Source organism: Spodoptera frugiperda, chromosome 7 (genome assembly GCF_023101765.2).
Source record: "Spodoptera frugiperda isolate SF20-4 chromosome 7, AGI-APGP_CSIRO_Sfru_2.0, whole genome shotgun sequence".
NCBI lineage: Eukaryota > Metazoa > Arthropoda > Insecta > Lepidoptera > Noctuidae > Spodoptera > Spodoptera frugiperda.
In genome coordinates, this window is record NC_064218.1 from 6,137,171 (window position 1) to 6,149,269 (window position 12,099).

The 12,099-nt window shown below is 33.7% G+C and overlaps 1 protein-coding gene across 1 annotated transcript; it reads right to left on the bottom strand.

The window, feature by feature from the left end:
- Positions 1-318: 318 nt before the first annotated feature.
- Positions 319-11,895, bottom strand: LOC118265959 (proton-coupled folate transporter-like). The gene is made up of 5 exons (XM_035579271.2): positions 10,816-11,895; positions 10,404-10,505; positions 6,556-6,777; positions 2,654-2,810; positions 319-1,410 (listed from the first exon to the last, which is right to left on the bottom strand). The coding sequence occupies exons 1-5, from the start codon at positions 11,780-11,782 to the stop codon at positions 1,311-1,313; spliced, it is 1,548 nt and encodes a 515-aa protein (XP_035435164.2). The 5' UTR covers positions 11,783-11,895; the 3' UTR covers positions 319-1,310.
- Positions 11,896-12,099: the final 204 nt, after the last annotated feature.

Sequence of the window (12,099 nt, forward strand, 5' to 3'; positions counted from 1 at the left end):
TTTGTCAGTGAGAATGGCTCGATCAAAATATAGCTTATACAATGAGTTTTCAAGGACAGTTTGGGGTTGGTATTTATAGTATGGTACTGGTGGGGTGAGTATACATAAGATTAAATTCAAACGCAGAGCTCATTATGTTGATTTTTGAAGATAGAATATCTTCCACATCTCATTTTTGAAGAGTCGCGAGATCGGGAACTATGTGGTTAAAACCAAAAATTTGCCGGAAGTCACTATTCCACGCGATTTACGAAGTCGCGGGCAAAAGCTAGTCTAAATTAAAATAGTAAATGTGAACTAAAGAAAAAGGCCTTAACCTATAAAATATTTATTACTTTATTATTCAACGTTAACATTTTAAATTACCTACGTATTATATAATATAGATCTATTATTAATCTCACAGGTTTTTCAAACTTGTTTGTCATGTTTATGTAAAGTATGGCAATTTTGGTAATATACTATTCTTATAAATAGTTTTATTATTATTAAAAATATATAGGCAGGTCTATCACAAACTTAAATACAATGGTGATGATCTAATATTACAAGAATTTAACAAAATTCTTGCAATTGCATCTCTTGATATTTTACGGGCATATTTAAACCAATCTTAGCAATTCGCGTCTGCTACAGCGACAGGCAGAAGTATGCTAAGAATAAGACATCTAGAAATGTACAATCAACAAGTTTTCCTAATGACCCATTCTATACAGGGTGTAAACAGAACGCTTCCGAAAAACGATACTTCTTTATTTTAAAATTTGAATCGTTATTGGAAATATCAGACTAAAGCAGTTGATTATTATTACATAAAATAAACATGTAGGTAATTCTTTTTTTGGAATACATACTTTCAGCTTTCCGTTTACACCCTATAAATGTAAAGGCATGTTTGTAATTGTGAAAATAATAAATAAAAGATATATATAAAAATAAACTTGTAAATGTTGTAAGAGAATTTAAAACTCCATTGTCAGTCACCGACTCCAGTGCCAAACTGAAAGCTGTTTTTCTTATAGAATCTAAGGTATGACAATTTAACCCTGTATTAGTACTTTACTACTATTTCTGATACACTGGATCAATGTGTCCACATAATCTTCTTAACCAAACTATCACTAACATCTAAGGTGTAGACACTAGCACATCAAACTATCCTATTCTGTAAAATATCATAATTAAAATATCAACCTTAAATTCTTTGCAATAAAGATGAAAATCTTTTTGACAGTCTAGGGTATTTTGATGTGCTGTGTCTGTAAATATGTACTTAAAAATTACTTAAGTTTTAAGTTACGTTGTTATTGCTACAAAGCTGTGATGTCATTGTCATGCGCATGCATTTCTTTCTCTGTCGGATTCTTCACTGTATCTCTTTCTTCTCGTCTGTGCATTATGAACAGGATTCTGGAAATAGAATAAATATATTTGTGAGTTTATTTTTTATTTTAATGTGTAGAGTAAATGATTAATAATATGAAATACCGTGTATTAACACAAATATTCTTTTCTTGAAGGTAGAATACCTATAGATTTAAAAGAGTATAATATAAAGGCTAAAATCAAGAAATCGTATCACATATATTGTAATATTATTTCAACGAAGTAGTAATTATTTTCATACTGAGAATTCAAATTTAGAAGTTCATTTAGAACTATAAGGAAGTCGTTGGAAAATGAATAGTCTGCCAAGTTTTTATGGGCATAATTTGTATCGTTTTTATGAACTCCATAATCCAGTAATGATCATACAATTCTCTACATTGTCAAGTTTTTTAAAATTCTCTTTTATAATAAGTTCCGTCACATTCTCAATTAAACCCATCAATAGTATCACCATCTGCCTCCCTGCACAACACACATATATAACCTCAAATCCTTATAAAAACACACATATAATTAGAAATCCACAGCCAAAGACCATGAGGCCGGCCTTTGCCCAGCAACGTGATCAATTTAGAGTAACGTGAGCACAGTGCACATTGTCATCGACCGCCCGACGAAACCGCACACTGGGCAAAATTCCAACATGTATAATACTGATTACGTGATTGAAAACAGCCTCGACCTTTTATAACATTTGAGTTCTTTTTTTTTAAGAGCAATCAATTGATTTTTGTTTGAAGTTAGATGTTATGTTGGAAATGGTTTTATGTTTGTTTGTTGGAGGATTTACCTTCTACAATTTTCTTTTGACAGTTAATGCTTTAAGTAGTAAGTCATTTATTCATTTTTGTTTAGGAATTACGTTCAACTGTTCGTATGTTTATTAAATAGTTTTTGCTGGCATCTTCCGCCTTGGGTAAGGCGAGAAAATGTCAGACTCTTACTGACAAAAAAAATACTAGTCACCTAGGACCATGTTTATTTAAGTTATAGAGTATTTATTTTAATCGATGTTTCATAAGAGTTACCTAAATCTTTTAGCATATAATATATTAAGTACAATATAGCCAATATACGTCGTATGGATTTTTTAATTTATGTTTAATTCTATCACAGAATAGTTAATATTGATGCAAACCAAAATTAGTCTACCACATCTATCTGAATCTGAATCAATTTACATTTTGTTACCTACATACTAAATGACTTTACCGACTGTACATAATCACAAACACTAATCACCATGTATAATACATATACTCACATGAATATCAAGAACGCAGGTATGGTCATAACACCTCCCAGCATGTACACGGCCCCTGGTAGTGTGCCCACCGTGTTGGAGAACAGCTTACTGTACAGCGGTGTGTATACCACCGGTATTAAGGTCTCAATGAACCCAATTAGCGAACAAATTTTACCTGAAATAAGATTAAAATGGTATTTAGTCAGTTGCTAAGTTAGTTTTAAAAATAATCATTGTGGTTTTGTGTGTGCTTTGCTCAGTTAGGTTTCATAGAATTTTAGCACAAGTTACGTAGTTTTTAAGCTCGTTACTCAGTGCTATTAGTACGAGTTTGCTTTAAGTTTAGAGTAGTTGAAACGAGAGCGCGTTCGGAGCTCTGATTGGCTGGTTCGAATAAACCAACCAATCAGAGTGCCGAATGGTACAGGACAAGGAATTTCCCAAGGATATTTATCGAATTCTCAAGATTATATTTTTAAAAACTAAAGCCGTAGTATTTATTTTATTATCTTGAAAAAAATATCAACCATATTGAGAACCTCTTTCATTTTAAAGTCGATTTAAAATAACAAAAAACGCCATTTAAAATCAGTCTTTTACCACATATCAGTGAAAGAAAATGCCCTCTCAAACATCATTATCTTGTACAATCAAGATACTAATCAGTTTCGAAGCAAAGCAAGATTTATTCAACCAAATTGATAGATAAATGAGCAATTAGTTGAGTGCAGGCCAATGAATGAGGGCGCTTCAAATTGATTTCGATAATGGGTCGTATCGTCAGCTATTAAGCCAGGTATTTAAAGATCGCTTTTCTATATTTTCTTGGCGCACAAAGACCGCAAGAAAATGTGTTTGTTACAGAAGTAGATAACACAAATAAACGGTGAATGACTATTAATACTCAAAAGCTTGAAAAGCATTAAATCTTCAATGGACATCAAACAGATTTAGTTTGTTTTTGTTTCAGCCTAGTCTGATCGAGTAAAAATTTCTTAAACTCTGTTAGATTTAATAATTACACTTTAAAATCTGTACCCTTAGTATAAGTTTGCTTTACGTCGAACGAAAACGAAACGAGAGCGCATTCTGCGCTTTGATTGGCCGGCGCGAATGTTACAACCAATCAGAGCACCGAACGCGCTGACGTTTCGATCTCGTTAAACGTAAAACAAACTCGTACTAAGGCCTCTGGACATTTTTTACTGTAGTTTCTAAATTTCGCTGTCCCACAAATATTTTCAGCAGTTGCCCACCTTGTAACTAATATAAGGTGGACAGGACCTACATACGTACATTTCTAGCAAAATGCAATTTACTAGTGCAAAGGTTAAAATTCCTTCACATAACTGTGCAATGTCCGCTGCGCTTTGTTGGAGCAAGAATTCAGAACGTAGCGTACATTTAGGTAACGAATAAAGCTGGTATTTTACTTAGAAATAAGGAATAGGTATGTTTTAAAAGGAGTTTTTTTATAAAGTGTTAGGAAGCTAAATAATGATAATAGGCTATCACCTATTTCTTTTGAATAGACAAACAAATCCGTAGGCGAAAAGCTAATACATATTTATGTAATTAATAAACCACAAAGCTAAGGTATAAGCATAACCATAAGGCTTTTTTGATAAAACAACATTCCTCCAAGTCGCGTATATTTAGCAAATTATTAACAGCATTTTCGAGTAACAAAAACATGATTTTGTTTGCTGTAAAATATCAGGTCCTAATCAAAATACGATTAAAACATCTAAAGGCGTTTTGATGAACATATTATTAAATAAACATACATACATACATATCTATTAAATTTCGTCAAAACGTGACCAAGAAAAGAAATAATAGGTACTGGCTGCTGATATGTAAATATTTGATTTCATAGAAACATTTTAGCTATTCATTTTTATTAAGTGATAAATGATTGTTATTTTTGCAAATACAATGTAACTCATTTACACGTCAATCTCTTAAATGACTAGATGAGGCCGGCCGATGAGGTATTTCATTACATTATTCATTGTAAAATACTTCTAGGTAATTATAGCAAAACCCATAAGTTTATATGTAACTCCCATACTTACGGAATGAAACACATGGTCAAATGCCATGGGCATATACTAGTTCGGTTAACCTTTTACAAAGAAGAAGATGAACAAACATAATTAGTTTTTTTTTTCTATCAAATTATGTTTTGCTTGATCTCTCATAGAATCCGGTTTGTAAATAAGTGGATAATATTATATTAATAGTCATAAAGTCTCACACACCTTGACGCTGACATCAGACTATTATAAAAAGTATAACATAAGTTCCTTCCATTTTTTAAATTCTGTAAGGATATATGTATTTGGTTATTGCACATGTTTTTCACTAGTGGGGTACCCCGCAAGAATTCCGTAGGAGAGTGGGGTTGAAAAGCCTATATTACGCCCACAAAAATAAAAACTATATTTTACAAAATGGTACAGTCGAACTATACCTATTGGAAACTTATTTATCTGCATAATATCTTATGCTACTCGCTTCGGCTCTTATTGTTCATAGCGTTTTGTAGTCTTCTTCGATAAAAACAATATCAAAAAAAAAAATCAGTTCTGTAGTGCAGGAGATTAGTGCGTTCAAACAAACAAACAGACCAACAAGGTCTACTATATGTATTACTAAAGATTTAATGGAGGAAGTAGTTTAATTAGATTACACAATATGCATTGAATAAGATACATTTATTTTACACTGTTCACAATATCTACTTATTCATCTTTGGTCCGGTTTCCCCCAAAATAATGGAGCCGCCTACGCTTGACATTCCTTTATATTTTTTACAAACTGTTTTTGTATTGAAATAGTTATTCTATCATTATGTCTTGTGGTTAATTTTAATATGATGTTTGGGATTGTATCCGCTATGGTCATCGGTCAAAATACGAGTATTTATACTGTAGAAAAGGAAGTAGTAAGAAAGACATTGCGAAGAAGATAACAAAGAAGTATAGCTTTATAATACTTACTAGCGACCCGCCCCAGCTTCGCATGGGTGCAATGGTGATATATTATACATTAAAACCTTCCTCATGAGTAACTCTATCTATTAAAAAAAAACCGCATCAAAATCCGTTGCGTAGTTTTAAAGATTTAAGCGTTCATAGGGACATACAACATGACAGAAATAGCGACTTTGTTTTATACTATGTAGTGATTTTAAATTAAATGTATTATAGGGCCTTATCTGTAACAGTACAAATTTCTGTAACAGTTCAAAATTCATCCGGGATGAATGTATTAAAATAAACTTATGGCGGGTCCACTTTTAAATTGGTCAATTGTACTTTCGTCATCACATAAAAGTTATGGTGTTCTGTTAAAAAAATATAATTATGTTATATCGAAATCTTTATAATGATAACTTTAGTAGACGCATTTTTGTAACAACATTGCTCTAGAGCAGCATTTGAAATATTCATAAAATAATTTCGAAATTATTTTATCTTTCAGATATTTAAAATCACATTTTTGATATTTAGTTTAGACTAAAGGGTTCTTTATTTTATCTAAAAATGTATAAGTATAATCTTTAGTTTCAACACGGTATAAGTACTAGAAAATTTTAATTCGAATTCGAAACCTAAGTTTTATCATGAATTCTTATGTTTTTATTATACAACTTTTCAACTTCAGCTCATAATCGTTGTAATATTTTTCGTAAACGTATTTTTCAAGGGGTTTAAAATTTAAGTAAAGTGATGTTATAATTTTTTGTTTTATTTAATTATCTACTTGCTTTAATACTTCAACATTTCAGATATTTACCAACTTCAACAAGGAAGACGTTCTCAATTTGTCGGATAATTTTAATGAATGCTCTTCTATATAGAACAATAAAAATATCTCCATTATACAAAAAATAAGTAAACCAAAAGACTCACCAACTTTTTCTGCCCCCACAACTTTAGTGCCAAGAGATCTAATGGCGATAGCGCCCGAGTTTCCAAAGAAATCAAAGGCTGGAGCAGTAAACAGCCAATTCCTGGTCGGAGCCAACCCATACACGAAGGCAGAAACAGTTTTGCAAGCAGTGGCGATAATCCCCAGTAAAGTATCATGCATCTTCATAATTTTGCTGAACAGTGTAACAGCTACTGCTGATCCTGGAATAAAAAGATGATATAATTATTATTAATTGCCAATCACTTTTGGAAACAGTCCACTCCTGCCTCAATTGGACTATGGGCTTCCTCTACGTGAAGGGTTTAGCTATGTTCTCTAAGTTTGTCGCGCGGTTTGGAGATTTGGAGCTGCGAACTACCTAGCGGGTTACCAGGGTTATGGTTCGAAAAAAAGGAGTAGGAAAGGGGTGATTTTAGTCAGTAAGAGTCTGACACTCCCTTCTTACTTCGCCCAGGGCGGGAGAAGTCATTATTGGACGATTTTATCCCTCAAAAAAAGGCGGTTTGGAGAGCTTAAAAGATTCAGGTTTATAGTTTATCGGAGACCTCTTCTACTCAGTTCTCAAGTGTGTAGTCCCTTAGTTTCATCCTACGGTTCTCCCGAAAAGAATACCTATAATACTCTAGGGGTGGTGACAACTATTGTGTTCTACCCTGCTATCACCACATAGCCTACACTGTTTCATAAGACTGTATCTAGAATTCTAAATTATACATTGTCACTGACTGTTGGCTATCTAGTTAATTGAAATCAGAACTTGGTGCTGAATGGATAATCGAAAGGATGCAATTGAAAAAAGGAAAGAATTGACACTTAAGGATGATATGATAATTATTACAATAATCGTGTCACAGTGGCAAAGCCATTGTAAAATCATTGTTAAGGTGATTATATCCATTACTTAATCTTTGAGATAAATGCTAAATGGTTTGTAAAGGGAAGAACAAGCAAGGAATTCCGTGATTACACGAAATGATTACTTGATTGGGCAAGAATTTAATTCACAACAATTTCTTAGGACTTCTGTTGGTATTGTTAAATTATAGATATTTTTTATGGTATAAGCCTGTAAACGAGCAGACGGATCTGTAAGCAACCGCCGCCGCTCATGAACATCCGAAACACCAGAAGCGTTACAAGTGCGTTGTCTGCCTTATAAGGGTCAGGAGTTTCAGAGTTGTTGGAGAATCGGAGATTTAGAAAAATGGGAAGGACGCTAGCGTTGTTTCACGTCGGTTTTCTTAGAGACTGTGGTATTACTCCGGTTGAACCGGCCCATTCGTGTCGAAGCATGGCTCTCCCACACTTAAAACATATCTTAATAGATATATATGTAAGTACTAACTAATCAGTGTAAGATCATATTTAGCTAGGATCAGATGATATCAATGGAAAAGAGAGAGTAGAAATGATTGAAGGAGACGTGGGCAGACCTGCTAAAGTAAATCGACAAATATGGTTGTCTGTCTATAAAAGCCAGGTGCTATACCAAATATGGAAGTGATTAATACGATTATATATGGCAAATCGGAACTTTCTAATATTATAAATGTATGTTTTTAACAAATTTTAAGATATACTGTTCTATATAATATTCAGACTTATATTAAAAAAAAACAATGAAATATCTAACTTTCGTATGTGTTCGATTGCATTGAAAACTATTTGGTCGATTAAATTTTTCTTAGCCACGTTTAAGCAGAAATGGGCCGGCTCGACCAGAGTGATATCACGGCCTCACAGAAAACCGATGTGAAACAACGCTTGCGTTATGTTTCGTTTTGTGAGGAGGCCCAATCACCCCCTTTCTAATCTTCCCAATCTTCGATTCCCCAACAGCCCTTAAATTCTTAACAAAAAGGCCGGCAATACACTTCTAACTCCTCTGGTATTTCGGGTGTCCATAGGCGGCGACGATTGCTAACCATCAGGTGATCCGTCTGCTCGTTTATGGACTTATACCATAAAAAAATCTCATTTCCACAAGAACTCACATAAATAAAAAAAACAATCTGTCCAAGTATTCTTCTACTCATTTTGCGGTTCGATGAAGCTCAGTATCTAATTTGAGAGGAACATTAAGCAAAAACCCAATAATAATGATATTGTTATTACAATGAAAATTATTTCAATAGCCCTCGAGCCTATATTAACTGGTAATGTACATATGTATTATGATACACAGGCCTGAAATAACAAGGATTTTGTTAATCTCATTGTTTAATGTACTGAAAATGAAATCATACTTTGTTCTGTAATAGAAATCATTTATTTGCATAAAATGTAGGTACAGATATGATGTTATTTAGGTATGTATAGTCCCGATACATTTTGCCTTACGGCGTGCAAAATTATTAACTTATGAATACATTGCCAAGTTGCTACAGATCCAGTTAACATTTTTATAATTATATTAAATTGAGATACAACAAAGTATATGTATTTAAAGGCACTAACAGGCTTCGTGGCAGCGTTGTTGTTATTTGGATAAAAAAATAGTTGTTAAGCGTATGTCCTTATCAACTAATTGAACTTTTTTTATGGTGTAAGCCGGTACACAAGCACACGGATCACTTGATGGTAAGCAATCGCCCCCGTCTATGGACATTCAAAACACCAGAGACGATACAAGTAAGAAGCTGGCCTTTTGGGGGTTAGGAATTTAAGGGTTGTTGGAGAATCAGGGGTTGGGAAGGGAATTGAAGCTCCAGTAACCTCACTCACACAATAGAATAAAACACAAGCGTTGTTTTACCTCGGTTTTCTGTGAGGCAGTGGTATAAATCCGGCCCTTTTGCGCCAAAGCATGGCGCCAAACACTTAAAATTTCCATTTTTTTATTTCTACAATTGTAGAGGTGCATGTCAAAAACCACATTTATATTATAATTCTTTACGTATCGAAGTACCTTTATTACATGGATTGCGTTGAAACTCATAGATGATGTTAATGATTAGGTATAATGACTATGACGTTAGTACGGCTTAGTACCTTCTAGTTGATTATCATAGAAAAAGTATAATCCACTTCAATAATATGTAATAACTAACCGCTTTACCTCATCTTATACGTAGGTTGCATTTCAAATCAACTGTATTACATAATACTAGATCAATTATGAATGTAATTAATTACCTCACCTGAATGGCAACGAACAATGAGACTAAGATTAGTTTCCTGCTAAAGTCTTTACATTTCAAAATGCTTAGCTGTTGCTAACCATGCATTCACACCGTAAGAAGGATATTCTGTGAGTTTCAATTCAAAAAGTTGAAGTGAAGTCGATCGCGGTTCGCCATGTCATTGGTTGTGAGGATAATCTCGACTAATGACAGGTGAGAATGCAATTGAGCTCACTTCCAAAGTTCGAATTGGCAGCGAAGGAAGAGCTCAGCAGATTTTTGTAGATTTCCAAGCGTATCTCAGTAACATTTTACAGTAAAAATGTATTGGTAAGTCTCATTAGCTACAGATAGTAACCTAATGTTTACCATTTTGTTATCCCACAAAAAATAACTGCGGCAAGGAATACCAAGGTATTTGTTAATATATTAATCTTTAACGTCTATGATAGTACAACAGGTACAAATATAGTGTACGAAGAAAAATCAGGGTGTTATTTAACTTTTGGCCGCTTTCAACAACTGCCCCTAAACCATCATTTAATTAAAAGTTATAAAGCGTGACGTAGCACTTAAAATATGTAGGTGTCACTTAAATAACCTTTGGGTTCCTTCCAATCTAGGAGAGGTTGTTGAAAACTGGTATTAACAAGTTCTCATTTAATAATACAACTTATAGAGTAAACATGATTATATTATCTCACCTGCAGTGCCCATCAATATTGAGTAGGTACTAAATAAACTGAAGTCGACGACGCTCATACTAAACTTGGTCAAAACATACAGGAAAAGAACAGACGTTTCACCTGAAAAAAAGCAATTTACTCTCAAGGATTGTAAACATAATAATATCGTTTGATAAATTAAGATAAACAAAGTCAGACAATAATTGGGACAATTATAACTTCTGTTATTTAGTTGTTTGTTGAATACAACATCGATTATTGGCAGAACAATTAAGATTTTAAATCAAAACTTCCTTATTTACTGGTGATAAACAATAACACCTTCGTAACACTTCATTGAAACAGAAAATCAAAAGGCTAAATGAAGTAAAAAAGTAAACAGATGAAGATTAGGAAATGTAAGAGATTAAAAGAAGTAAATAAACCTTACCGAATACCGGTCCCATGATAACAATGTGTGCACAAATCACAAGAAGAATTTTCGCCAACTGCTTTCCTCGAGACAAAAACAGCAATGACACAGTATCCCAAACATTCCTTGGGTGAATGAAATCTAACACTTTTTGGACTAAAGTTCCTTCCAACTTCACAGTCCTAACATTCTTGATCCTGAAGTAAGTGTAGATAAACCCTAAGAGATACAATCCCAAATTGATTGAAAATATTCCATAATAACCAACAGCTTCTGTCAAATAACCACTAATTGATGTACCAAAAGGTATTCCTAGTGTTACAATAATTCCGACCAATCCAATCCTGAATGTTCTTGATTCTACAGTCGTTAGATCTGCTATGTAACTGTATGAACCCATCAACGCGATTGAATAGCCTCCCGTTAATGAAGGTAATGCTTCTATCAGCGCAGTAACCCATAAAGGCCAATCTAGGAACATATATGTTGTTAGGAGCAAACCGCATGAAGAAATAATTTCACCTATTACAGGTAGGAGCATTAGCGCCTTTCTGTTGCCTGTCTTATCGCTCCATGCTCCAACATTCAATATAATAATGGCAGGAAAAGCGCTTTGCAATGGACCTTGCCAAGCCGTCATATCTGCAACTAGTTTAGTGGCATTCAATTGAGCAGCCAGACCAAAAGTGTCGTTCGGATTGACTTCCCCGCTCACTGCTGATAGACAAATCTCTTCAGTTAGATTTAAGTCAACACGACAGGCTTTTTCCAAGTTCAGCTTCTGTACTGCTAATCCTGATACGGCTATAGGTATAATGTAGCATAGTAGGAAAGGTTCCACAGTGAAGAAGGTAAAAAATCTTTTTATCAAGACTCTAAAAGTCACTGGTTCTTTTGGCTTTTTAGCAGCTCCATTTCCATTGGTTTCTTTATCGTTTTTATTTGTTTTAGTAAGTTCTATACCGTTTTCACTTTTCCCGTTCATTTTGTTACTTTCATGTCACTTGCACTCGCGTTTGATATTTTCTAAATAATCGTCTATGTGTGTTTGTTTGTAAATACGCACTACGACTGACAGCTTCGCGGTAGGTCATCGAAATCATCGCGGAAACTTGTTTCTTATAATCACTGTTGAGTTTTTAGTGAAGTAGGATCTTCTTGATACGCCCTTGAACTGAGAAATGTCAAAGTTTAATCACGTTACATTATTAATATTAATTTGAATAACAATATTAGTTTTTTAGAAAAACCGGAAATATATATTTTGGAAAAGTATTAGCGTTAAAAACTAAACAACATCTA